This window comes from Colobus angolensis, unplaced genomic scaffold, assembly GCF_000951035.1.
Source record: "Colobus angolensis palliatus isolate OR3802 unplaced genomic scaffold, Cang.pa_1.0 Scaffold530, whole genome shotgun sequence".
Lineage (NCBI taxonomy): Eukaryota > Metazoa > Chordata > Mammalia > Primates > Cercopithecidae > Colobus > Colobus angolensis.
This window is the reverse complement of record NW_012118822.1, coordinates 586,739-611,609: the sequence shown is the minus strand read 5'-3', so window position 1 is coordinate 611,609 and position 24,871 is coordinate 586,739. Positions and strand designations below refer to the sequence as shown.

General features: G+C 37.3%; 1 protein-coding gene across 2 annotated transcripts in view; it reads left to right on the top strand.

Annotated features, from left to right (window-relative positions):
• Positions 1 to 2,349: 2,349 nt before the first annotated feature.
• The window catches only part of FGF10 (fibroblast growth factor 10), a 95,398-nt gene continuing 72,876 nt past the window's right edge, over positions 2,350 to 24,871 (top strand). The window contains exons 1-2 of one of the 2 annotated variants that reach the window (XM_011960990.1): positions 2,350 to 2,974; positions 3,066 to 3,766. In XM_011960990.1, coding sequence (XP_011816380.1) covers positions 3,442 to 3,766 — 325 coding nt within the window. In that variant the 5' untranslated portion in view covers positions 2,350 to 2,974; positions 3,066 to 3,441. Of the gene's footprint in view, positions 3,767 to 24,871 lie in introns of both variants that reach the window. The other variant, XM_011960989.1, reaches the window with a different exon arrangement.

The window sequence follows — 24,871 nt, the reverse complement described above, 5'->3', positions numbered from 1 at the left end:
CCTGTGGAACTTTTCTCAGGCTTTCTCGGGCTAACCTAAGAGGTGACCTAACAATGCAAAGTAGTGGGGTATTTAGGGATTCAACTGTGCTTTAAAAGAAAGGCTGTACAGAAGAGAAAAAGAAGAATGAGATATAATCTAAAAAGCTATGTCAGCTTTTCCTTTGGGCTGTTTTGTAAATGCCCTCTTGTCATCACGCTGTACAGAAGAGTGGTGAAGGGGCTCTAGAACTTTCAAACACTGCACCTGCTGCAACCAGATTTTAATATGAAAGTTTAAAGACATCTTTTCCCTCATTTTAGACAGGAAAAAAGAGAAACTCCTAGCTAAAAGATCTGAATAGCTTCTTCTGCTGGAACATGAAGTTGGTAGATTGTGTGTGTGAGAGAGGGAGAAAGAGAGACTCGCTTTGGATTGGAGGGGCACATGTCTAGGGTGAGTTTAACAAAAATTTTTAACCCCAAGGTGGCATCAATAGTGTTGGTTCCTATTGTAGAGAAACCCCAAAATAATAACTTCCTGTGTTTTGTAACTTTTCAGAGCAGAATCTTTATTGTTTGGTTTCACCAAACAAAATTTTTAAAAAATGTAGTTTTAATTAGTTGTAAATTCAAACATTTGGATTCTTCTGGAACATTGGGCTGAAATGCAAATCCACGGGAAACACTACACCGTCTTTCAGGCATTTGTCCTCTCAGGTATAAAACTGTGAACTAAAACATTGAAATTAGCACTGTTGGTTAATTTTTCAGTATCCTAAAGAAAAAGACTTGTTTGATGGATGCTCTTTATTTGCTTAACTTTCCAATTAATATCTACAGAAATTACAACTAATTATATTAAACTTAAGAAACCTATTGTAATGTCCACCACATTATTGAACTCTTCTAAATAAGCACCGCATGAGTTATAACTAATGCAAGTAAAATCCTGATTCTAGTATTAAATGATTCTATTTCAAAGGATTTGAATGCACAGAAAAATATAAGAACATTCATGTAAACTCATTTTTCAAGTGATTAAATACTTAATTGAGCAATCATTCCTAATGATCATCTCTAGAGCTATTTTTTTATTTCTTTGCATTTCTCTGGTTCACGACCAACATGGAGGTCAAATACACATTATAAGGATCCTGGCTTGTATGAACACAGACTCTTCTAATTAGTTCCCTCCAAATTACAGTTGCTGTTGTTAAACTCCCAGTTCACCTTGAAGTGTTTCTCTATCTTACACTGGCAGCCTAATTTTAGTTTGAAACATATGAAATTACCATTTTTGTAGGTACAAAACTTTAAAATGTTGGCAGTTTCATGGGCTTCAACAAAATACAAATGTCTAACTGTACTATGTGACATAGATACTTCATTCCAGTACATGTTTAGGCATTCCTTCTAGTTAAACGTTCCCTAGTTTAGAGTCATTCTTAAAGAAGTGGTCCTCTAGGAGTTATTTCTTACTCAGATTGGAATGGATTATCACAGTATTTCCTTTTTTGTGCCTCTTAACTCTTGGCAAAGGCTTCCTAGCCTTGGACTTAGTTCTGTCAATACCTGGGCTGTGAGCTAGTTTCTGCGAGCAAGGGGGGAGTTGGAGTGGCGTTAAAGAGTGTGAAAAGGAGAGGAAGACTCCTAGAGCAGTGATATTGTAAAACAGAGCCCTTTCAACACGAAATGTGAAGATAGATAAAATTAAAAAAAAAATTAAAAAATAAAAAACCTCCACTTTCTGACTAAGTGCAAAGGAAATTGCATAGAAAAGAAAACAGACAGCAGGGTATTCAGCCAAATTGTATGGTAAAATCTTTGCGATCGCCATAAAGTGCGTTTGCTTTGAAGTGCAAGCGTGATTCAGTGAAGGGCTCAAGTTAGCAATTAGAAATCGGTTATTTGGGTCCCTGATTTCATTTGCGCCAAGAGAGAGGCAACTTTTAAGGGTGACGATAAATCTCCCTGAGCTTAAAAGGCAGAAAGGGCCAAAGTGTGAACTTTTTACTTCAGCAACGGAAGCGAGAAATCAGTGATTCATTAAAGAGGAGACCTCCTTGGAAGCTGGCAGCAGAGGAGGAAAGGACGCTAATTATGTCTTCCTTTTCTGTGCTCGCTCCGATCAGTTTATAATCTGCTGCTCTGGAGGGTTTAAAATCCTCAGCATCTTCTGCTTTCTCCCAGCCCTCTCCTCTTCTGGGAGTGAGAAGGAGGAAAAAGTCAGCCAAGCACCAGGCTCCAGGTGGCTCTCAAGTACTTCACTGCCAAAAGAAATGGGGGTGGGGGGAGGAGATCCTACGCTGGAAAACAAGTGAGAAAGGGGCTCCCCAGAAGGGATTAGTTCAGGCTGGAAGATAGCAAAATTCGGAAAGCTGGAGGATACCGTCAGCGCCGTGGCCCGCTCTGCGAGCAGGACGCTTTAGCAACGAATTTGCCAGAGCTAGAGGCGCCGGCGGCGGCTGCGGCCGCAACAGCAGCGGCGAGGAAGGGACCTGGCAGCCCCCAAGCTCGATGCAAAGGCATCGCGCTCTCTCCTCGCTCCCCTGCTCCCCCACCCCCTTCTCTGCCCCTTTCACCCTCCCTCTCCCTGGCGTTCCCAGCAGCGTAGGGTTTCAGATGTCCCACCGCCTGTTGACCCCCTCCCCCTTCTTCTCCACCCCTGCAAATGAGGTTTGACCAGCAGAGGCAGAGCCCACCTCTGGCTTAGAATCACTGACATTTAGACTCCAGGTTTCAACCTGTTTACAAGCGGACTTCCCAAAGGAAGGGGGTGGGGGATAGGGCCATACAAAACATCAGCTGCCGTCCCCCAAAACAAAAAGTGGCTTTCGGCAGCCTTCAAATCGGCAGGCACCACTAAAAACAGAAAGGAAGAGAGGGAAGAAAACAACGGCAACTGGGTAGCTGCCTGCAGTTCTGACAACTCCAAAGGGATACACTTGTAGAAGCGGCTCGCAGGCTGGGGCTCCGCAGAGAGAGGCCAGAAGGTGCCAACCGCAGAGGGGCGCAAATATCTCCCCCTATTCCCCACTCCACCTCCCTTGGGTTTTGTTCACCGTGCTGTCATCTGTTTTTCAGACCTTTTTGGCATCTAACATGGTGAAGAAAGGAGCAAAGAAGAGAACAAAGTAACTCCTGGGGGAGCGAAGATCGCTGTGACCAACACCACCACCGCCGCCACCACCAGCTCCTGCTTCTGCGGCCACCCACGTCCACCATTCACCCGGAGGCTCCAGAGGCGCAGGCAGCGGATCCCAGAAAGGAGCGAGGGGAGGCAGCCGGCTTTTCCGAGGAGTTATGGATGTTAGTGCATTCACTTCTGGCCAGATCCGCGCCCGGAGGGAGCTAACCAGCAGCCACGACCTCGAACTCTCTCCTTGCCTTGCACCAGGTCTTACCCTTCCAGTATGTTCCTTCTGATGAGACAATTTCCAGTCCCGAGAGTTTCAGTACAATGTGGAAATGGATACTGACACATTGTGCCTCAGCCTTTCCCCACCTGCCCGGCTGCTGCTGCTGCTGCTTTTTATTGCTGTTCTTGGTATCTTCCGTCCCTGTCACCTGCCAAGCCCTTGGTCAGGACATGGTGTCACCAGAGACCACCAATTCTTCTTCCTCCTCCTTCTCCTCTCCTTCCAGCGCGGGAAGGCATGTGCGGAGCTACAATCACCTTCAAGGAGATGTCCGCTGGAGAAAGCTATTCTCTTTCACCAAGTACTTTCTCAAGATTGAAAAGAACGGGAAGGTCAGCGGGACCAAGAAGGAGAACTGCCCGTACAGTAAGTAACAAATGCGTGCTCCCCTCCTTCCAATTATCCACCCCCAGCCCACACGGGGGGGAAAAATCTCTTCCAGATGTGGCCAGCTAAATATTTACGTCCCCAACCCCTGTAAAATGATTAAGTGGAATACTTTCACACTAATTCACCACCCGCCCCCCCGCCCCGTGTATACATTGTGCTGCCGCATCCCCTCCCCAAGCGCGCTCCCTCCACATCCCCCACCCGTTGCCGCCCTATCCACTCCTTCCCTCCAGCCTGTCACTCGCCGGACCACGCAGGGCGCTCAAGAGAGTTGTTGCAGTGCAAAGATGCCCCTTTTCTCTCTCCACCGCCCTTCCCACCTCCTCCAAAGAGCTCTTTTTCTTTCCTTCTGGAAATGGCTCAAGTAAACACATTTGTTTCTTTTCCCTGGAAATCTTGTTAAGAGTTTGGGACAGGCTCCTCAAGCTGAAAATAATCATCCGCTGTCAATTATAGGGGCTTTGTGGGAACTTTATTTCAGAAAGAAAAATCAATTCCACTCTCTCCCCACCCCCATTCCCTTACCCCAGCACCTCTAGATATGAGGGAAAAGCATTTTTCTGGTTTTGATTTTTGTTTTGTTTTGTTTTGCGTCCCTTATGTTAGTTTGAGTGATTGCAGTCCATGAAGTTAGCTCTTCAGGCACCACCGCTGCTATTTGTCTTCTGCCTGCCTTCTCTCTTGGTAACATGATGCTCTTGTCTGCATTGTCAATAGCGTATGCACTGCTTCGTGGTGTCCTGTTGTACTGTTTCTTCTGAAACCTCTCATATTGCAGAGCCATACTACTACAGCATTGTAAACATCTGGGGCTGGATTCACACAGACCTCACACAAATTTCATTGTCATTCTTTTATTTTCAAAGTAAAAGTCGTAAGTCTGTTTCCATGGCTACAGTTTATCCTACAGTGTGACGTTTTCTCCTCAGTGTAAATTATGCCTGGGATCCCTAGATTTTGTTCTTGCCTTTTCCCTCTCTCTTTCCTTCTTTCTCTCTTTCCCTTCTTTCTTTCTTGCAGGGGTGTGGGCTGGTTGAGGGAGAGAGAACTAGAAGAGGAGGGGTGGATATTGTGTCTCTTCTTGAATCAACCCAGCAAAACCAGATTACTCTGTTGACTTCCTTTCTCAGTTACCTTCAAGTGGTGAGACTTATTCATCCTCTACTGATTATTATGTGAAAGGAACCCAAGACTCTGTAATGGCACACTGAAGACAGTAGACAATGATGTTTAAACATCTTTAGTGACCATTTGGCATTATCTCAATGGTAAATTCCAAGTCACCTTTAAAGGAGACATTTTTGTGTTAGTTTTTCAGGAATTCTAAGCATAGATTATCAGCTAACTTAAATACATGAGTCAAACATTTCAAGATTCCTTGGTTTAGAAAGTACCAGGTACTAATGGGAATGACAGTTGACCAGCATTTAACATTTTATTTTTGAATACAAATTTACAATAATTAAGAATTTAGTTTTCTTCTGTGGGGATGCACACACACTCAACATTAACTTCTGTTCCTCCTCAGCCACTGGTTCTATTTACTAAAATTCACAATATGTTTATAAGTAATAAAAATACGTGTAGAAGTGCTTTTAAAGTGTTTCATTTTATGTTTCATACTAGAGATAATTAAGTACTACATTACCTGATTCATAGAAAGTAGCTGAAATAATGTCATAAGGATGACAATTATTTTTGCTTAAAAGTCATTTGTTACCTGAATTCATTAGATCCTATGTATATAACCTTTAAGGATTTTTGATTAAAAATTTAGAAGCTTTATTTTCTTCTAAAATAAAACAGTTGTGGTGTCATTCAGTTAGGAGCATGGGGAAGAAGCTATCCAAACAGACAGAGTGTATCCAAACAGACACCTAGACAGAGGGAGCTGGAAATTTAAAAAAAAAGAAATTCCGATAGACTGATTTCTTATTTTTCATGGAGAAAACTCAAAAGAATATGATAAAGTTTCAGAGTGTTATCTTTGAGCAAACTTTTTTCTTTTTAACAAATGTTTGTGCTATACTTTAAAGGTCTTTATAATATGACTTAAGAACAAATCTGCTGTTTTAGTTTACACAACTTAAATTGCTATTTTCTAGAATCATAATCACATGTGATTAGTTGCATAGTAAAATGATTTCCACAGTAGAAACTGAATTTCATCTTTACAATAAGAACTACCTGCAAAGAAGAAAAGTATACAATATATATTGTATAAAACGGGTGTAGAAAAGTTCCATCCTAACTGTCCAAAATATACTAATATTTTATTTTCTGTGTGATAACTTACATTATTTGTTATAATGACAAGCTAAATACCTTATATGGTAATGCAATCTTAATCAATGGTTAAAAGTGAAAGGGGAGGGGTTCACTCCACTAAATATTGTCAAATCATAAACAATTTAGGCTTTCCAAGAACATCTGTGTCAAAACATAGCAATTGAAAATTAGAGATTGAAAAAGCCTTAATTTCACATGTGGCCAGGTAATCTAAATGCTGCTACAATTTCCAACTGGACTGATTCAGCTGAACTACATGGTATTAAGATATTGTCTAAATGTCGCATAATAACATATGAACAAACTTTTGCCATGCCTACAGGGTAGCCAGCCAGCCGGTAGCTTGTTCAATACTAGGATCTCTAACCTCTGAAGAGTGTCAGTTCCTTTTCCAAAAACCGCATTTCAGTAATATTTGCCTAAACAAGTTATTAATTATTCTCAATACACAAACCTGTTCTTTTGAGGTTTGCTTATTTGGAGATGAATTTTCTTGGTTACTTTTGACCCTAGTATTATTGCTGCTAAATTGCAGTAACAGCTTATCTAAAAGGTTATATGTTTTTGATGTCCTGGATAATTGAAAAACCGTTTTACTGACTTTTTGCCAGCAGAATGCTAGCAAAAGGAAAGTAAGACAATCATCCATAAGTATTGCAAAATCATTTTTAACTTCTACTTTCAAAACTAGTTCCCAGAAATTAGATGGTTCTAAAAAGACCACATGTGCTAACAGAGTTCTTCTCTATATGGGTGATTATTATAATTTTTTTCTGGGGGGGGGCTATACTTTTTGTTTGCTTCTTTGCCATGATATGAGAGTAGCATAAAGAGAGCAAACACGAATTATTTTTCTGCCGCTAGAAGTCTGAGAAAGCTTGAATAATTTAGAATAGCTGTGGTGTATCTGTCACTAGATATGTGTAGGCTCATTGAGGTTTTTGTTTTATCATTCTTTACATCTTGAGCTTTGCCCTTGAAACCTTACCACTCGGCTTGAGTTCTGACCTCTTAGAAAGGCTGGATACAGCTGTTAGGTATCCTTGCAAGTGGGACCAGTTGACTTATTTCTGGATGTGAGTAAAACAGCTGTGAGCTTCTCCCATGGTTGTCATTTGTAGAAAAGAGGGATCTAGTGAAAGGAAAATGTATACCTAAACTTGAAACAGTTAAGAATAGATATTCCAAAAAGGGAAAGTCACAAAGAAGACTCCTGGGCCTTTCTAGGAAAGAAGTATGGAAGGCAATAGAGAAATCAATATGTAAAGAGTATGCTGTATATGCTTTATCGCTTTAAATACGCACTTCATTTAATAATCATAATAGTCCTATAACTATCAGTATATTTCAAATTTGAAAACTAATACTGAAAAAAGTAAATTGTCCAAGGTCATTCAGCTAGAAATGGGCAGAACCAGGATTCAAGCCCCAGCCTATTGGTTGTATCTCTCCTTTCTTATTGTACCTTTCTGCTACTTCCAACATTAATGTCAATGTATTAGAATATGACACCTGAAATCTCTAAAAAACAAATTATCCAGATCCTTACCTGCTTCTTGCTGTGAACACCATTCTTTAGAATTAAATTGGAACAGAAATAAAATGACAATTGCAGAAAAACAAATACATTAAATGTGTCATTGCAGGTGGCCACATGATATCAAACAAGGCTAGTGTATTCTCTAGGTAAATTCTCTCTTTTGATATTTGGGAATATAATTGCTTACGGATATACACAAAATACACAAACATCAATCTCACTTATGTTAGCAGAGGTCATTAGGAATACATGACTATTTAAGAAAAATCCATGAATGTCATTTTATATAGTAATTGTTTACAGCTGAGGGCCAAATGTTTAATTGTTCCCTTGTGTAATAAAATAATTTGATTGTAAATACCTGAGAAATTGGACTGTTGTAGAAACTTCTGATATATGACTCTAAAAAGGGTGACATCTTAGAGACTTAAGCTATACATATTAAGAAAATGTTAAAATAAACCTGCAAATCAAAAAGGTACTTTACCATATAAAATGACAGATTATTGTCTGGGATTATTACTTTTTAACCAGGACTAGAGCTTATTGTAGGAAGCTAAATGAAGTGAGAAAAAATAATTGTTGAGGAAAATAGGAACTCAAAAATTATCCCCTAATAATGACACAAGAGTTTTCTGTGAAGAAAAACTATAGACAATTTATGGCTTCCACTGGTATCTTATTTCAGTTGTGGTGGTTTCTAGAATTTGGTTGCATAATTTATAACCGGCAGCATTTAATCATGAGCATTGAGGATTTATGAAGGTGGAAGACACTGTATTTAATGTTTACATGACATTGTCCTGTTACCTTTACTGCATTTCTACCATATGGAACCTCCACTTTGATGGATTTATCATAGATCTATTAAAAATGCACAATTCAAGAGAGTTTCCTCTTCATAAACCTGATTTATAACCACCTACAAGGAGAAATCTAAGAAAACAGTTGTCAGGAATCACATGCCCATATGGGAGCATGAGAATTCAGAGACACCAAATTCTAGGTCTTGGATATTTCAGTAACCTATTACCTAAAGGTGTGAATGGCTCTTTAAAAGCAAGTGTTTTCAAAATGATGCTTAGGCACAGAATTTTAACAAAAGGAAAAGAAGTAGAAGAAGTGTCTTATAGGATCAAATAAACTCCACTGTCTTTATAGTTTCTTCTACATTTATACTATCCAGTTTAGAGTGAAAAGCCGCATTTCTTTAGAATTTAAAGAACTTATAGTAGAACATGAACGAACGCTTTAAATTTCTATAAAATTACTTTAATGTTCAGAAGCAAACCCCATTTATTATCCAAATGTCTAACTTTCCACAAGCCAAAAAAAATGTTGAAAAAAATTTGACAGCTCATTTGAAATGGAACTAATGTTCCTCCCATTTATGAGCTGCCTGTGAATAACTACATCTTTCCTAAGCCTTAATGTCTATATGCTTATCCGACATTGTAGTGCAAATTATATTTCTTTATTATGCTTCAGAAAGAAGAGTAATATATGTGTATTAGTTCAAAGAGATTTTAATCTATCTTAACATTAATTTTGTGAACTTTGCAATCAAGAGTAATTCAGATGACATTTTTAGTATTACTGTTCCCTCATCTGTCCATCTTAATAGTTGATGTTTGCTTAATATAAGTAAGGAAAATATTAGAATTTTCCTTCCAGAAATTACAAATCTATTTTATTTTATAGAAAAGATGGAGTACACAATTCATGTTTATGTAATTTTAATATAGTTTTATCACAATATAGACATGTAATCAACTTCATGTTGTCTCAAGTCGTTTATGCAGAAGTGTTTAAATCTTTCATGGTATATTGCAATGATCTAAGATAATTTACATTTGACATTTGACCAAGGGTGTTTATTACTTTGTTTTCCAGATTTAAAACATTATTTTGTAATCAGCACTCTTTCTTCTCAGTGCATGTTACCTTTATCTGTGCCATTCAGTCAGTATAACAAAGAATAGCTTAGAAATGCACCTTTAAAATTAACGAAAAGAAATATACCCTCATCTTGGAAAGCCACCAGTGACACTCTGATACTGAATTAATGAATACAAAATGTTGACATTGTACAGAATCAGTTTAAAACCCAGTACTTAATTTGTATAGATTTTACACAAATAGAAAGTTTCAAGATATCTAAAAGGGAGCCAGGTCACCCACAAAATAATGGCCTTAAAGGCTCCCTTGCTTTTAAATCAGATCAGTTGTGTTCTTTCTTTGAACGCTGTGTCTAATTGGCACAATAAATCAAAGAAGACACTCAGAGTAGATTCCCATTTAAGTTGGACAACTGGACAGTGACTTTTTACTGCTGCTAACACGTGCATCCAATTACTATCTGATAGATTCATAGTGCTGGCAGTAAAGCATTGCCTTATTTTATAGTTCACCTAATAATTCTTCAACCTAAACCAGTCCACCTTTACCTATACCCATTCTGTCAGTATGTGCATTATTAATGAATGATTTTCAAAGTTTTGGAATGCTTCCTGTAAGGAATGATGTCATTGAGCTATTAATGAATCATCTAACCCTAATAGAAGGCAAAGTATTGATTAACTTGATATACCCCAAATTTCAAAGAATTGTCAACTAAACAAACCTAATAATTTCACCACAACTAGAACCTAATTCTGAATAGGGTGGGTTAAATTCCATCTAATTCTGAATAGTGTTGGATTGCTACAAGATTTAGAACTTTTTTAAAAAGGTATTTTTAATGTTTTTCTATAATAATAATTATTATTACTTTTCTTCAAGGACCTTGTGTTAACATACTTTACTGAAAAAACAGACATGTTATTTCATCCTTAACCTTTTTTGTTCCTGTGTTGAGGACAACTTGACATATTCATAGAGTCTTTACAATTCAAGGCTCATTGACTTCTTTCTAATAGCTTTGTTTTGAGTCAGTCTGTGACAACCTGCTTCTGAGGCATTGTAAATCCCTAATAGTTTACCATCCCTTCCTCACTCCATTATTTTCACCTCTTTGGTTTTGTGTTTTGTGTTTTTTTTTTTTCATAACTTTTCTCTGGTTTCAGAACTGGCTACATACCTTTAAGGCCAGGGAAAGTCATTCATTGGTGTTACTTGGCACCCAGGGTGACATTCAGGGCATAGCATCTAAAACTGATAGTGTTGTTTTTATTTTGCATAAAAATCTTCAATGGTGTAAATTCAATGTACTCCATCAGGACCGTCTTCTCATTTCAATTCTGCAGTGAATTCCTTCTTATCCCAGCATTCCAGGTCAATTTCTTTTAAGCTCTGCTGTAAGTGAAGTGGACAAACCACAGATTAGCACCCTTCAGAGTGCTGATTATCCCATTACTAGATCATCATTCTGCATTTTTCCTCCAAGTTAAATTTTTGCTCCCAATAACTCTCCCTACTTTTCCTATTTTCTTTTAAATTATTTGCATACGTAACACTTACTAGCTACTTTGCCATTTTTCTTACATTTTCGCCTTTGTCTGGACTACCATAAAAGAAAGAAAGTGAAGATGATTTTAAAAACAGGGTCTCACTCATGATCACAGCTTACTGCAGCCTGAACCTCCTGGGCTCAGGTGATCCTCCCAGGCAGTGGGAACTGCAGGCATGCACCACCCAGCCTGGATAGTTTGATGATTTTTGTTTGTTTGTTCATTTTGTAGAGACAGGGTCTCACTATGTTGCCCAGGCTTGTCTCAAATTCGTGGGCTCAAGTGATCTTCCAGCCTCGGCCACCCAAAGCACTGGGATTACAGGTGTGAGCTACCACACCCAGCCTGAACACTTCTAGTTTTCTACTTTAGTTATCATTTATTTTAAAAAAGATGAATGCTGATTTGGAGGTCTTTGATATTCCCAACTTCCAGAATGGCACTTAGATTATCAAGCTTCTCTGTGTACCCCTGTCAAATATATGTGACTTTTAAAAACAAAACCTAGGTTCTCAATAAAACTGTTTTTAAATCAGGAAACAATGTAAAATATGTATACGTATGTCAGATGAAACAAATGTAGAAATGCATATGCCTTTACTAGGAATTTTTGAAATACCAACAGGAGTTAGAATCTGAAGTAATTCCGTGTTTTCATATACTTCTCCTAAGAAATAATTTTTTGACACTGATTGATGAATTAGATTTAAGTTTATCATATGCAGAATCTGACTCAATAGTCAGATTGAGATAAATATGTTAAATTTATCTGTTATAATAATAATAAAAGTCAAGCTTGTTTTTACAATTGTTTTCAAATTTTAAGTAACTTTAATTTACTGACAGAATTATTAAAGGAAGAATTAATATTCTGTAACATGGGGTAAATGGTAACATATGACACTGATTTACATACTATTGATGATCTAAAGTAAGATACATTTGTAATGGTATTCATAGCAGTAATTACCAGATTTGGGGGGTCATTTTTGGGAATATCTGCAGAAGGATATGATTCCACAAGTATAAAAGAAAAATGTTAGTGATGTTAATCACATTATAGTATAAAAACCTGACGAACAAAAATAGTGTTTTAGAGCTCAAATATGCTGACATCCAGGAAACAAGAGAGATGGTAAAGATCACATAATGAAACTTTTGAGAAGCCAGAAGGAAAAGTAGAAAAAGAGAAGAGGCCCTAGAGTGTTTAGACACATACTGTGAAAGGAGGAGGAGATGCTTTGCTGGAGTGATGAAGACAAGGGTTTTGAACTCTCAGGAAAGAGATCAAGCTAATGAGTAGCACTGCAAAAGGGCTGACATGACAAGAAAGGTGTGAGGGAAATATAACCCAAGCCCTGGCATTCAACTGGATGTTAAATTAACTGAAATGAGAACCTATGATCTAAGAGAAGTCCCACAGAAGTCATCGCGCCAGGCTATCAAAGCAAGGAAAGCGAAGTCCCAGTTCCTGCTAAAAAGGAGGTATGATAGAGTGATTAAAAGTATGGGCTTTGATTCAAAGTGATAAAAAGTATAGTCCCAGAGTGAAAGTGGGCTTTGAAGCCGCACACCGGTAGGCAAACTGCGAGATAAGAGTTGATAACTTTGGGCAAGTTGTCATCAGTAAAACAAGGATATTAACAATACCTACCTTTTTACTACATGGTAAAGATGAAATGAGATCTTATATTCATTCATTGAATCATTTAACTGAAATTTGAGTGCTTGCTTTGTGTCAGATAGTGCGTGAGGCACTGAATAAACGCATTGTTGAAAAAAGTTGCTCTTTCTGCTCTCATAGAGCTTACATTCTCCACAGAAAATGTCAAAAAACAAGTTAACCAAGAGGTGATATGATAAAAAATTGAGGTGAGTGCTATCAACGACACAAGTACAATATTTTGATAGAAAACTAGGAAACAACTGGGAACTACTCCAAAGAGCACAGCTAGAGAAGCCTTTTGAAGAGGTGAGAAGGGAACTGCAAGGGGAGAGTTTGGTGTCTCATTCAAGAAGTACAGAGAAGGCATACTGAGGCTGGATGTGGCAGAAGTTTGAAATCTGAATTGACACACACAGCTTAATGGTGCCTGGCACATCATAAGCCTTAATCAAAAGGGTACTATATAAAGAAAAAGTAAATATGATGCTTCCTCTTATTTCAGGGGGAAAACATCAGGAAAGCAACAATTATATTATTGGATGAAGTGGCCTTCAACAATGCAGGAATTGAGGAAAGAGGCGGGAAGGAGAAATATACCTGGATTTTGTTTAAAAAGGGAAATATTGGCCAGGCACAGTGGCTCACGCCTGTAATCCCAGCACTTTGGGAGGCTGAGGCAGGGCCATCACGAGGTCAGGAGATCAAGAACATCCCGGCTAACACGGTGAAACCCCTTCTCTACCAAAAATACAAAAAATTAGCCGGGCGTGGTGGCGGGCGCCTGTAGTCCCAGCTACTCGGGAGGCTGAGGCAGGAGAATGGCCTAAACTCGGGAGGCCGAGCTTGCAGTGAGCCAAGATCGCGCCACTGCACTCCAGCCTGGGCGACAGAACAAGACTCTGTCTCAAAATAGAACTACCTGAAATTTCATTTGGAATTGTAATATTCATAACGTTCTGAAGTTTTGGGGAAAAAGTAGAGGCCTGGTTCTTTAAGAAACTGGTAGAAGAAACAGATTTAGCACTTCTAATCCAAAAATCTCAAATCCAAAATGCTCCAAAATCCAAAACTTTTTGAGTGCCGACATGATGCCACAAGTAGAAAATTCCAAACCTATCCTCATATAACAGATCACAGTCCAAACATAGAAGCACAGTTTATTCAGCATCCCCAAGGGGAAAAAAGATCCTCCCATCCCCCTTCAGCTGCTGTTGCTTAACAGCTGATACAGGTATTCTGGTGATATTACTGTGCTGCCTAATTACCCCAAACACATTATTTTTTCACTGTAATAGTGGTATGTCATGTTGTTTACTCTTAAGTACTTATGTATGAATAAGTGTAAGAAAATGATTGCTTATCAGTAGCATTTAAATTCAGAGTCAGGAATGAGGGTGATGCCAAATAACCACAGATTACCTACAACAGTGGCTAAGATAGTGACACTTTTGCTTTCTGATGGTTCAATGTATATGGACTTTGTTTCATGCACACAATTATTTAAAATATTTTTAAAAATTACTTCCGGGCTGTGTGTATATAAATCACAAATTAGTTTTGTGTTTAGACTTGGGTCTTATCCCCAAGATATCGCATTATGTATGTGCAAATATTTCAAAAACTGAAAAAATCCAAAATCTGAAACGCTTCTGGTCCCAAGCATCTCAGATAAAGGATACTTAACCTGTATTTGAAAACAGAAGGTAACTTGAGGAGAGAGCAAGGTGCTTAAAATAAAGAACAGAAGATGGATGTTCTCAAGGACACAAGCTGTAAAAGGTTAAAAGAAAGAAAGAAAAAAGAATAGTAAAATAGGTAACCATGGAGATTTGATGATTACAGAATAAAAGGTAACAAAGAAAAGTAATTCTTAATTTTTAAATATTTCAGAATAAATCTTATATTTCAACTTACAGTTTTGAACGAGCATTATCACAGATACTTAGTTCTTCATAAAGTTGGTAGTTGTTACTTGTTTCTTATCCTATTACTGTGACCTTTTTGGCTTATACCCTTAAAGCATTTGTAGTCTAGAAGCAGAAAGAAGAGACTGTCACAGGGAGTTGAAAGAGCATATAAGGCAGTTTGTACGCAATGCCAAGAAGCAGGGCAGAATTTAAGTAAACAGCAGTCTCTAACTGAGGGAGGCATGCATGACATCAGGGGGTCACACTGAGGATAAGGAACTCTAGCTAGACGAGATAAAACAAGAGAAGGAAGAATATTCTAAAAGAAGGCACAGAAATGTGTGGGTGTGGAGTCAAACATGAAATTTTCAGGAAATCACAGGCAGGAAACAGAAAGTTTGCATGCAGGTAGGCATCTTCTGACAGACAAAGCAAAGTACAGTAGAAGGTGGTATCATGTGAAAGGGAAGTATGTAAATTTATCCTCATATTTGTGGATCTCAACTTTCTGGCAAAATATTACATTGACATGATTTTTATTTAAACTTGCCCTTTACTTTTTTTTTTTCATTTTTACTTCTTGAAGTAAAAAAAGAAAGTGGAAGAATATTTCAAAGGAGTATTATCTACATTATAATTGACAATCTAAATATAGTAAGTAGCAAGAAATTGTAGCTTAATCAAAAGAAAAAAGAGCTAATTTTATACTAGGGACATGGAAAAGAAGTAGTTCTTCTGCTCTTCACTAAAATGACATAATTCTTTGTATTTCTGATTTGTCAAATGATCATTATTTTAAAATTTAAACTACTTGGAACTTCAAAAATTCTTAATATGTATATTTCACTGTGAATAGGTTTTGTAATTTCCATCTAATTCCCAAAAGGAACACCTGAAGCATCAGTATTTCTTGCTCTAGTTGTGGACCTTTTTTTTTTTTCTTTTTTTATTGGTATTTGTATTGTAAATTGTCTTAGATTTACTTGGTTTACATGATCAGAAAAAGAAACAAAATATGCTAATCTTCTTTTCCTGGAAAAAGAGTACATGTAAGTATTTTTTTAAACAAACTAGGAGAAACATACAGACAGCATATATACAACTACACCCCCCTACTGACACTATGAGCTCTCGAGTAGATAACACCCACAATCTGGATTATTTATAAAATTTCATAGCTGTGTGATCATGGCCAAGTTACTCCCTGGGTCTTGGTCTCTGTATCTTTTAGGTTTAGGTAATAATATCACCCACCTCACCACTGTTGGAAGAATGAGTCATAAATTTACAAATGAGACTATAAATGTAAAGTTGTATTAAATATAGGACCTAACACCATGTAAGAGTTCAACAGTGTTAGTTCTCATTACTCTTTTATGCCATGACTACTTATGTTGTCACTAATTATTCCATTATGTGAAAAGTTCCCTAAATCATTGAATAATAAAAAATTTGCCAGATTAATGCTTTCATCAACTGATTTTCAGAAAAATTTTGTAATATGGGTAAGATCATCATTGTTATGCCCATACTATGTTTAGATGAGAAAATCAGGCCTAAATGTTATTGTACCAGACTGACATTATAGAGTTAGCATAATTGAGGATAAAACCTTGGCCAGTCTTAGTGATGGTGATCTTCTATCTTTGCTTGCCTGGGACAGTCCAGTATATGTCTCTTGTTCTGGCATTTTATTATTCATACCTTTTCAGTCTCAGTGTACTATCACAAGACCATCCTAGTCTTAATCAGTGTGATCTATGTAAGGCACAAATCCACACAAGCTAGTTCCCTCTTAGATACTACTACATACCGTCACATCACATGTCATATGTCATATAATACCATGTAATCTCTACATTCCTTCACATGTCATATAAGACCCTCATGATTTACTCCCTACCAACTCCCTGGCCTCATTTCTTACTACAGTGCCCATTATAGCTATTTTACATTGATTTCAGTTCTAGAACTGAAATGCTACCTACCTAAAATGATAGTTGAAATAAATTAGCTCTTAAAATTTCACTTAGTTCTAAGTTCTACAATTCTGAGAACGTGAAAAATAAGTTATTAGGGTCGTCATTATTTAAGAGACTGAATAAAAAAATTCATTGAATTCATTAAAATTTCTGAATAAAAAATGTGTAATCATGAAGTGAATCATTTTTCATGTTTCTCTAGTTTTCCTAAGGTTACTACTGATAACATTCAGTGGATATTAAAAGTTACTTTATCTCCTTTAAAATTCCTGCTATGAGACAGTTATTTCTAGTTTCAGAGTTGTATTTTTGGATTCTTGGATAATTTGGTGGCAATTAAAAAATGAGCAATTCTTAGTAATTATTTTGGAGAGGAAGAATAAAGTGCTGCAAGGAGTGGGAGTAAAGAGAGTGGTCTTGTCTGTGTCAAAACATTTACGGTGGATCTTAAGCAGGTCATTTACTTTATCTTGACCTCAGAGGCTTAATAATAATATGACTGTATTGAACTAAATTATTATTTAAATATTTTAGTTTAGAATATCTATTTCACAGACTAGGGACTAGATTCCTGGAGTGTGCTTATATTAGGAAATGTAGCTATATTATGCTGAATAATGACCACTCAAAGCTTCTAATCCCTGGAAACTGTGAATGTTACTGTATTTGTAAAGTTTTTGCAAATGTAATCAAGTTAAGGATCTTGAGATGAGGAGATTATCATCATTGTGCAGGTAGGCCCTTAATGCTATCACAAGTGCCCTTATAAGAGAGACACAAGGAGATTAGACATACGTAGAAGCACAAAAGGCAGAAGGCATTTTGACAATGGAAACAGAAAGATTTAAAGATACAGTGTTGTTGTCTTTGAAGATGGACAAAGGAGTCATGAGCCAAGGAGACTGGAAGAGGAAAGGAACAGATTGTCTCCCTAGAACATATAGAGGAGTTTGACACTGCTGACACCTTGCTCTAGGCCCAGAAAATTTGATATTGGACTTCTAGTCCCCAGAACATTGAGAGAATAGATTTATATTAGTCGAAGACACCAACTTTGTGGTAATTTGTTGCAGAAGCCATAAGAAACCAATATAGATATGGTACTTAGAGCAGGGTCGTGTTGTAACTCAACCAAAAATGTGAAAGTGGCTTGGGAAGTGGATAGTGGACATAAGTTGGATGGATTTTGAAGCACATGATAAAAAAGCCTGGATTTCCTTAGACAGACTTCTGTTAGAAATATAAAGATAAAAGGTGCTAATGTGAGGATTTAGGAGGAGGTGTTTGGCACAGTAGAGAATGCCTACCTCATTTAGAGAATACATGTAACATCATAAACAGAATGGTGGTAGACATATTAATATTAACAGTGCTTTTGGTGAGGGCTCAGAGGGAAATTAAGAGTATGTTATTGGAAACTAGAAGAAAGGCAATCCTTTCAGCTACAGAAATGTAGCTGAACCGTGTTCTACGTTATGTGAAAAACAGAACATGTAAGTGATGAATTTGGATATTTAACTGGGGAAATTTCCAAGCAAAGTGTTAAAGGATCAGCCTGATTTCTCTTCCTGTTCATAGTAAAATGCAAAAGGAAGGCGATAAAGTGAAAAAAGAACTGTTAAGCAAAATCAAAATAGCACTTGATGATTTGGGAAATTCTCAGCCTACCCAGATTGCAAAAGATGCTAAGTTAGGAGATTCACTGTTAGGAAAGCATGCTCTGAAGAGAAGGCTAAGGGTATGACTAGATAACCTTATGATAGTGCTGAAGAAATAAAACATGTGACGGATGGATTCCTTCAGCCACCTCAACAGAGGTCAGGAATAGAGATGAGGTTATCGAGGAAAGATCTGTAGAGAACCCTCTCATGGCATGAATCCCTGTGACATACATAGGAGGACCACAGAGTTTTTGAGAATGTTGTATCAGCAGAAACACTGCCAGCTTGAACTAAAATAGACAAAGACAGAGCAAATTGAAGGAAAGCTGTCAGACTCCCAAAATTCTACAGGCAAGTTGATAAAACTATTCAGCTGCAAACACATGATACCTTTAAAGAAAAAGGATCACCATGAGTGCAGAGCCTTGGGTACAAAGGAAGTGCAGAGGCATAGAAGCAGAGACTCTAGCCATGTGCCCTGAGGCAGGATCCTCAAGTCACAGAGGGTGACTCCCAGGCCGGGAAACCTAGTGGAGTTTACCCTGCTGGATTTTGAAATTGCTTGGGACCAATGACTTCTTTCTTCTTCACATTTTTCTCATTTTGAAATAGGAATATTTATAACTGTTATACTATGCTTGTTCCACCATTGCATTTTAGGAACTGATAACTTTTTTTCTAGTTTTATGGATTCAGTAACGGAGAATAATTTTGCCCAGGATAGATCATACCCAGAGTCTCATCCATCTCTGAATCCATTATTTACATTATACAATTTGAGATTTTAGAACTGTTGTTATTTAAATGAGATTTTGGACTTTAATTTAGGTAGGATATAGAAGCCTGAATAATGGCCACCCAAAAATATCAGGCTGTAATTCCTGGAACCTGTGACTATTACCTTATATGGTAAAGTTTTGCAGATGTGATTAAATTAAAGATTTTGCGATGAGGAGATTATCCTGGATTATTCAAGTGGGCCCTAAATACCATGACAAATGTCCTTATAAGAGAGAAGCAGAGTGAGAGTAGACATACACACAGAAGGCAGAAGGTGATTTGAGGATGGAAGCAGAGATTTGAAGATGCTACACTGTTGGCTTTGAACATAGTAGTAAGTCCATGAGCCAAGCAATGTGACCAAGGAATGTGGCACCAGAAGCTGAAAGAGGCAGGCAATGGATGCTCCCCTGGAGAGCTTCTAGATGGAATACAGCCCTGCCAGCACCTTAATTTCAGCCAAGGGAAACAGATATTAGAGTTCTGGCCTCCAGAACTGTGAGAATAAATTTCCGTTGCTTTAAGCCATCAACTTTGTAGTATTTTGTTATATCTGCCCTAGAAAAGTAATACAGGAATCTATGAAAACTTTGTGCAGCCCAAATTAAGGATAATTTGACGAAAACAAAGCAGTATCTTGTGGTAGATAGTACTAAGCATGGACTCAAATAGATATAAGTTCCAAGCTCTTAAGAATTGTGTGAATGAGAAAAGTCTCTAAACTTTTGTTTTCTCATTCCATCTATGAGGATTAAATGAAATAATCTATGAAAAGTATCTAGAAAAGTATCAGGCTTATAATGGAACTTCAAATTTTAGTTGAATCTAAAGGGATAACAAATGTAATTGACTATATGTTTGTAAAACATTATTTTAAAACATAGTTTATTTTCTTACAATACCTTGACTGCTAGGCACTACAAAAGCAAAGGACTTTGGTTGTTTGATACAGAACCTGTCCATAAAAGTGGCCTGTTTTTCCTTTGGGCTATACATTCAATCTGACTTGATTAAAGGGTTTCCTGGCCCAAGAGCCCCTTTTCTGAAGATGGGCACTAAAATAATGGGAACCTTTCCTATTTAAAGAAGCCCCTTTATAGTTAAAGGTGAGAAAAGACCAATTTTTAAAAATGGGTAATTAGTGTTGCCTTAGTTCATTTTCTGTTGTTTGTAACAGACTACCTGAAACTAGGCAATTTATAAGAAACAAAGTTTGTTTCTTACACTTATGAAGTCTGAGAAGTCCAGAGTCATGGGGCCACATCTGTTGAGGGTATTCTTGCTACTAGGGACTTTCTGCAGGGCACCATGGCAGCAGAGAACATCACACATCAAAGGGGCTGAGTGTGATAGCTCAGGTTCCTCTTTCTCTAAAGCCACCAGTTCTACTCCCATGATAATCCATTAATCAATTAATCCATTAATGAATTAATCCAATCATGAGGGCAGAGCATTCATGAACCAATTACCTTTTGGTTAATGCTGCTGTATTGGGGATTAAATTTCAAATGAATTTTGGAGGGGACAAATATTCAAACCATAGCAAATGTAATTAAATTTCAGTAACTAGTACTTTCTGAAGGATTTGTTAACATTTATGTTGACGTTACTGTGTATTTACTCTTTGAAACTAACATCTTTTATCATCCATCTTCTCTCACTATGTAAAGAATTCCTTTAACACCCTACCTTTAGGCCTCTCACATCTCAAAATGTTTCCATAATACGTAGTAGAACTCTCCTAAAATTTATTAACATCTTTGTTTATATCGCTTGAAGTTTTATGGCCTGGAAAAAAAAAAAACAAGATTCTAAAACTGGCATTTCCTCTTACAGAAAATTTGTTTCTCTCACAGTAATAGAGGTATTGAAGTTGCAGACAGCAGATAAATGTTTTGTCAAGTCTTAGGGTAATGGGGCTTTTATGGAGCTGAGGCTGACTGAAACAGCTGCTAATTTAGAGTGCTATGGAGCTTACTTCTTTTTCTCCTCAACACTCATTGTCTACTGAGTGTTGTGACTATAGTAATTTGAGAACATAGGTGATGGTTGTGATATTGGGAAAGGTGGTGCAATTAGGAATGGGGCTCCAGTGCAAGGGAAATAGATAAGAAATGTGACCCAGGATTACCTTGAGCACAGAAAGCACATGAGGATCAATTCTACCAACCCCAGTGTCATTCAAGGATTTTACTTATATTATCTGATACTAGGCAAATAAATGAATATGTTCATTCATTCCAATCCCCAGGAAGTTTCTGCAACTTTCTTGGAGATAGAATGCCCACAGAGAGAGTTGTGCATTCTGATTTGAGATCCATACCCTACCTATTTCTCTTTATAAGAAGATTCCTTCTAATGAGCATTTAGAAAGAGGCTTGGAGCAGGAGAGGAAAGCCAGATTGGAAATAGATAGTAATAACAGTCAATAACAGATATTTCTCCAACTTGGGTCTATGGACCACATGCTCAGAATGAACTAATGTGCTTGTTCAAAATGCAAACTATAGAAGTCTCATTCTAGATGTACTGCACAAAGTTGGCGATGGAGGAGAGGGGGAAAATATGTTCACACAAAGAAATCTGAACTTTAATAATCTCTAAAAAACAATAAAATTAAGAGTAACACTAAATTAAGTGTAGAGGTGATGGGAGGAAAGGCCAAAGGTCTTTTGAGCTTGAGATAATCTGAAAAATTTGGCAGAAAGAATTTCATACACATATTCCAGGTTTGCACATTTTCTGCTTTTGCACATATTCTGGAAAGGGAGAAAGTGCCAGTATATTCTATAAAAAGGAGGTAATTTTTAAAGTAAGTTAAAACATATGCTTAAGTTTAAATGCTCCCTGTTTGGTGAAAGAGATTTTCTGATAAATCTGAGACTAGGTCAGTTTTCAGCTCACTCTTGTAATTGTCTGAGTGCATGTGTGCTAAAGCTGGAGGGAGGGAAGAGAAGATATGATACTCATCAAAAGCTGGCTGTTTTCTCACCATGTCAGAGTGCTCTGCCACTGCTATTTATGAGGAAGAGCTGGGGATGCTACACCAAATGACATTCATGTAAACAAACTTTTAGAGATCGAGAGCTCTTCCCTTCTTTTTTAAGCCACAGGAATTTATGCGTATGTGTGTCTAACCCCAAGAGTGTTGGCAGGAACCTAGCCCTCAAAACGATCGCTTGAATTTGCAGCCCAGCCTTCAAAACTGGAAACATGGAGAAGGAATATTGACGAGATTCTATAGTTTCCTCAGGAACCATCTTTCGAACTCAAACAGTTCTTTAATGTCTTACGGTTTATTAAGAAAAAAGTCCTCTATTGTGAGAAATTCTTTCCTTCAGCTGTGGAGATTGAGTTTCAGTTCCTGTGGATGACCTTTTCTCAGATGACTGGAACTGGGACTACAAAGCTGTGACTCTGTCCACTTTGGGTGTTTCATGAGTATGCAAATTATAGGCTCATGTCTGTGTAAGTGACATTTCTTTATAACTACAAAATATACATAATACCAGATTCATATTCCATATAATTCATGGAATATCTCCTGTAAAGTCATAGGAGATATGAATTTGAACATATTAATAAATAATTGACAACATGGGCTGGAAGTAGTGGCTCATACCTGTAATCTCAACACTTTGGAACACCGAAGCAGGAGGATTACTTCAGCCCAGGATTTTGATACCAGGCTGGACAACATAAGGGGACCTCATCTCTACAAAAAGAAAAAAATTAGCCACTCATGATAGTGCTTGCTGGTAGTCCTAGCTACTGGAGAGGCTGCGGCGGGAGGATCCCTTGCTCTTAGGATGAGGCTGCAGTGAGCCCTGCTTGTGCCACTGAACCCTAGCCTGGACAAGAGTGAGACCCTGTCTCAAAAAAACAAAGCAACAAAAAAATTGACAACACATAACACACTGAAGCATCTTTCTTCCATCCAGATCTTTTAAAAATATGTTTTCTTCTTATTAAAGGCTTCAAAGTCATTTAATAAGCTTAACCTATAGTTTCAGCTGAATTTAGCAGTATGTAACCACTGACAATGGCCATAACTTACTAGTCTGAGATGATTATTTTACTGAACAACCTAAAGTAGTGTGGTTGGATTTTTCACAATCCCAATATACTTCGTGGAGGTATGGAGGTTTGAAATTATTTGTTATATGCTGTGCTATGTTGTATGAGGCACTTAGCCGAAGACATCTTTGCCCTAATGTTTTGTGCTCCAAAGAAGGATCAAATTATTTCTACTATTAAATAATCTGAATTGCAAACTTCCAATTTTACTCATTGAAAAATGCCATCCATCAATTGTCTTATTATATATTTTCCTCTATTAGTGACTATGATTATAGGTAGAATAAAAATATATTGCCTCCATCCTAGACCATCTTACCTTCTCATGTCCTTATTCAGTGCCTGGCACTCTGATTGAATTAATAAAATTTTAAATTAGTAATATTGACATTTTGTGAAGAAGCAGGCTGGGGACTAGAAAGAGAAAAATTAGAAATTAGGAATAAGTTGTTATTAAAGTCATATTTTTATAATCTGTTAGACTGACTATATAAAAATCCTTGTTTCCCTATGTTAATCTTGGGCAAGGTTTTAAGGCAATTCAGTTTTAATCAACATATGTGTTATTTATGTGCCACTGTGTGTGTGTGTTTTTTTTTTTTTTCAGATAGCCAGGCATTTATTAAACCATCTATTGTACACATACTTTCTGGCATACAGTAAGCTCTCAATATATGTGGATAAATGACGAAGGATGCTATGAATGGAGACAGTTCAACTCTGCTCAGAGGGTGACGTAAATTTAGAAATGCTATTCACTATGTCAACCTGCCTTATAAACATTCCATTACATAGCAAAGGCAAACTCTGAAATAATGCTAGTTCAATTCAAGAAATATGCATTGAGCACCATGGCAACCAATGTAGTACTGGCTACAAACATACCTTGGCTCAAAGTTAAATGTATACATATTTATTGGATTGGGTTTTGTTGTTTTAATTTATAACAATAAAGAAACTAAGAATATGAAGATACCAAACTAAAAGGCCTACTTTACCTTCCACACTATGATATTCATTAGAATATTTGGAGTAACCAATGTCCTGAGACAAAGGAGCTTCCCAGGACCAGAGACTTTTCAGTTTTAAAATCAGGGGCATCCCAGGCAAACTGGGATGTTAGTCACCCTATTTCCAAGTAATGATCAAATGTCCAGTGTTATTCTCTGTTTAAATATAGAAAAGCAGGCCCAGCTGGATCTCAGTTGTCTTCAACTTGATTCTCACAGGAAAGCACTCAGTGTGCTAACCACAGTGCCTCCAAATCATCAGAGTATTAAGCAGCAGAGACGAAATTACTACCTTTCAAAAGGGGTTCCTAAAATAATAATAATGGTTAACGTTTAGTAAGCATGTACTATGTGCCAGACACAGTTCTAAATGGTTTACTTGAATTATCTCACTTAATCTTCATAAAAACATCGTAAGGTTTTATTATTATTACATATTTTCTAGATAAGGAAACTGAGGTTCTAGAAGGTTAATAAATTTACCCAGGATCACACAGCTAGCATCTAGCATTTATTCTTCTTAGAGCTGACAGGGATCCTTTTAAGATGTTAAGTTAGATTACATCAAGTCTGTCCTCAGAATTCTCCAGTGAATTCTCACTTTACTTAGCCTAAGTTTCAAAGTCCCTATTTTTATTATTATTATTATTATACTTTAAGTTCTAGGGTACATGTGCATAATGTGCAGGTTTGTTACATATGTATACTTGTGCCATGTTG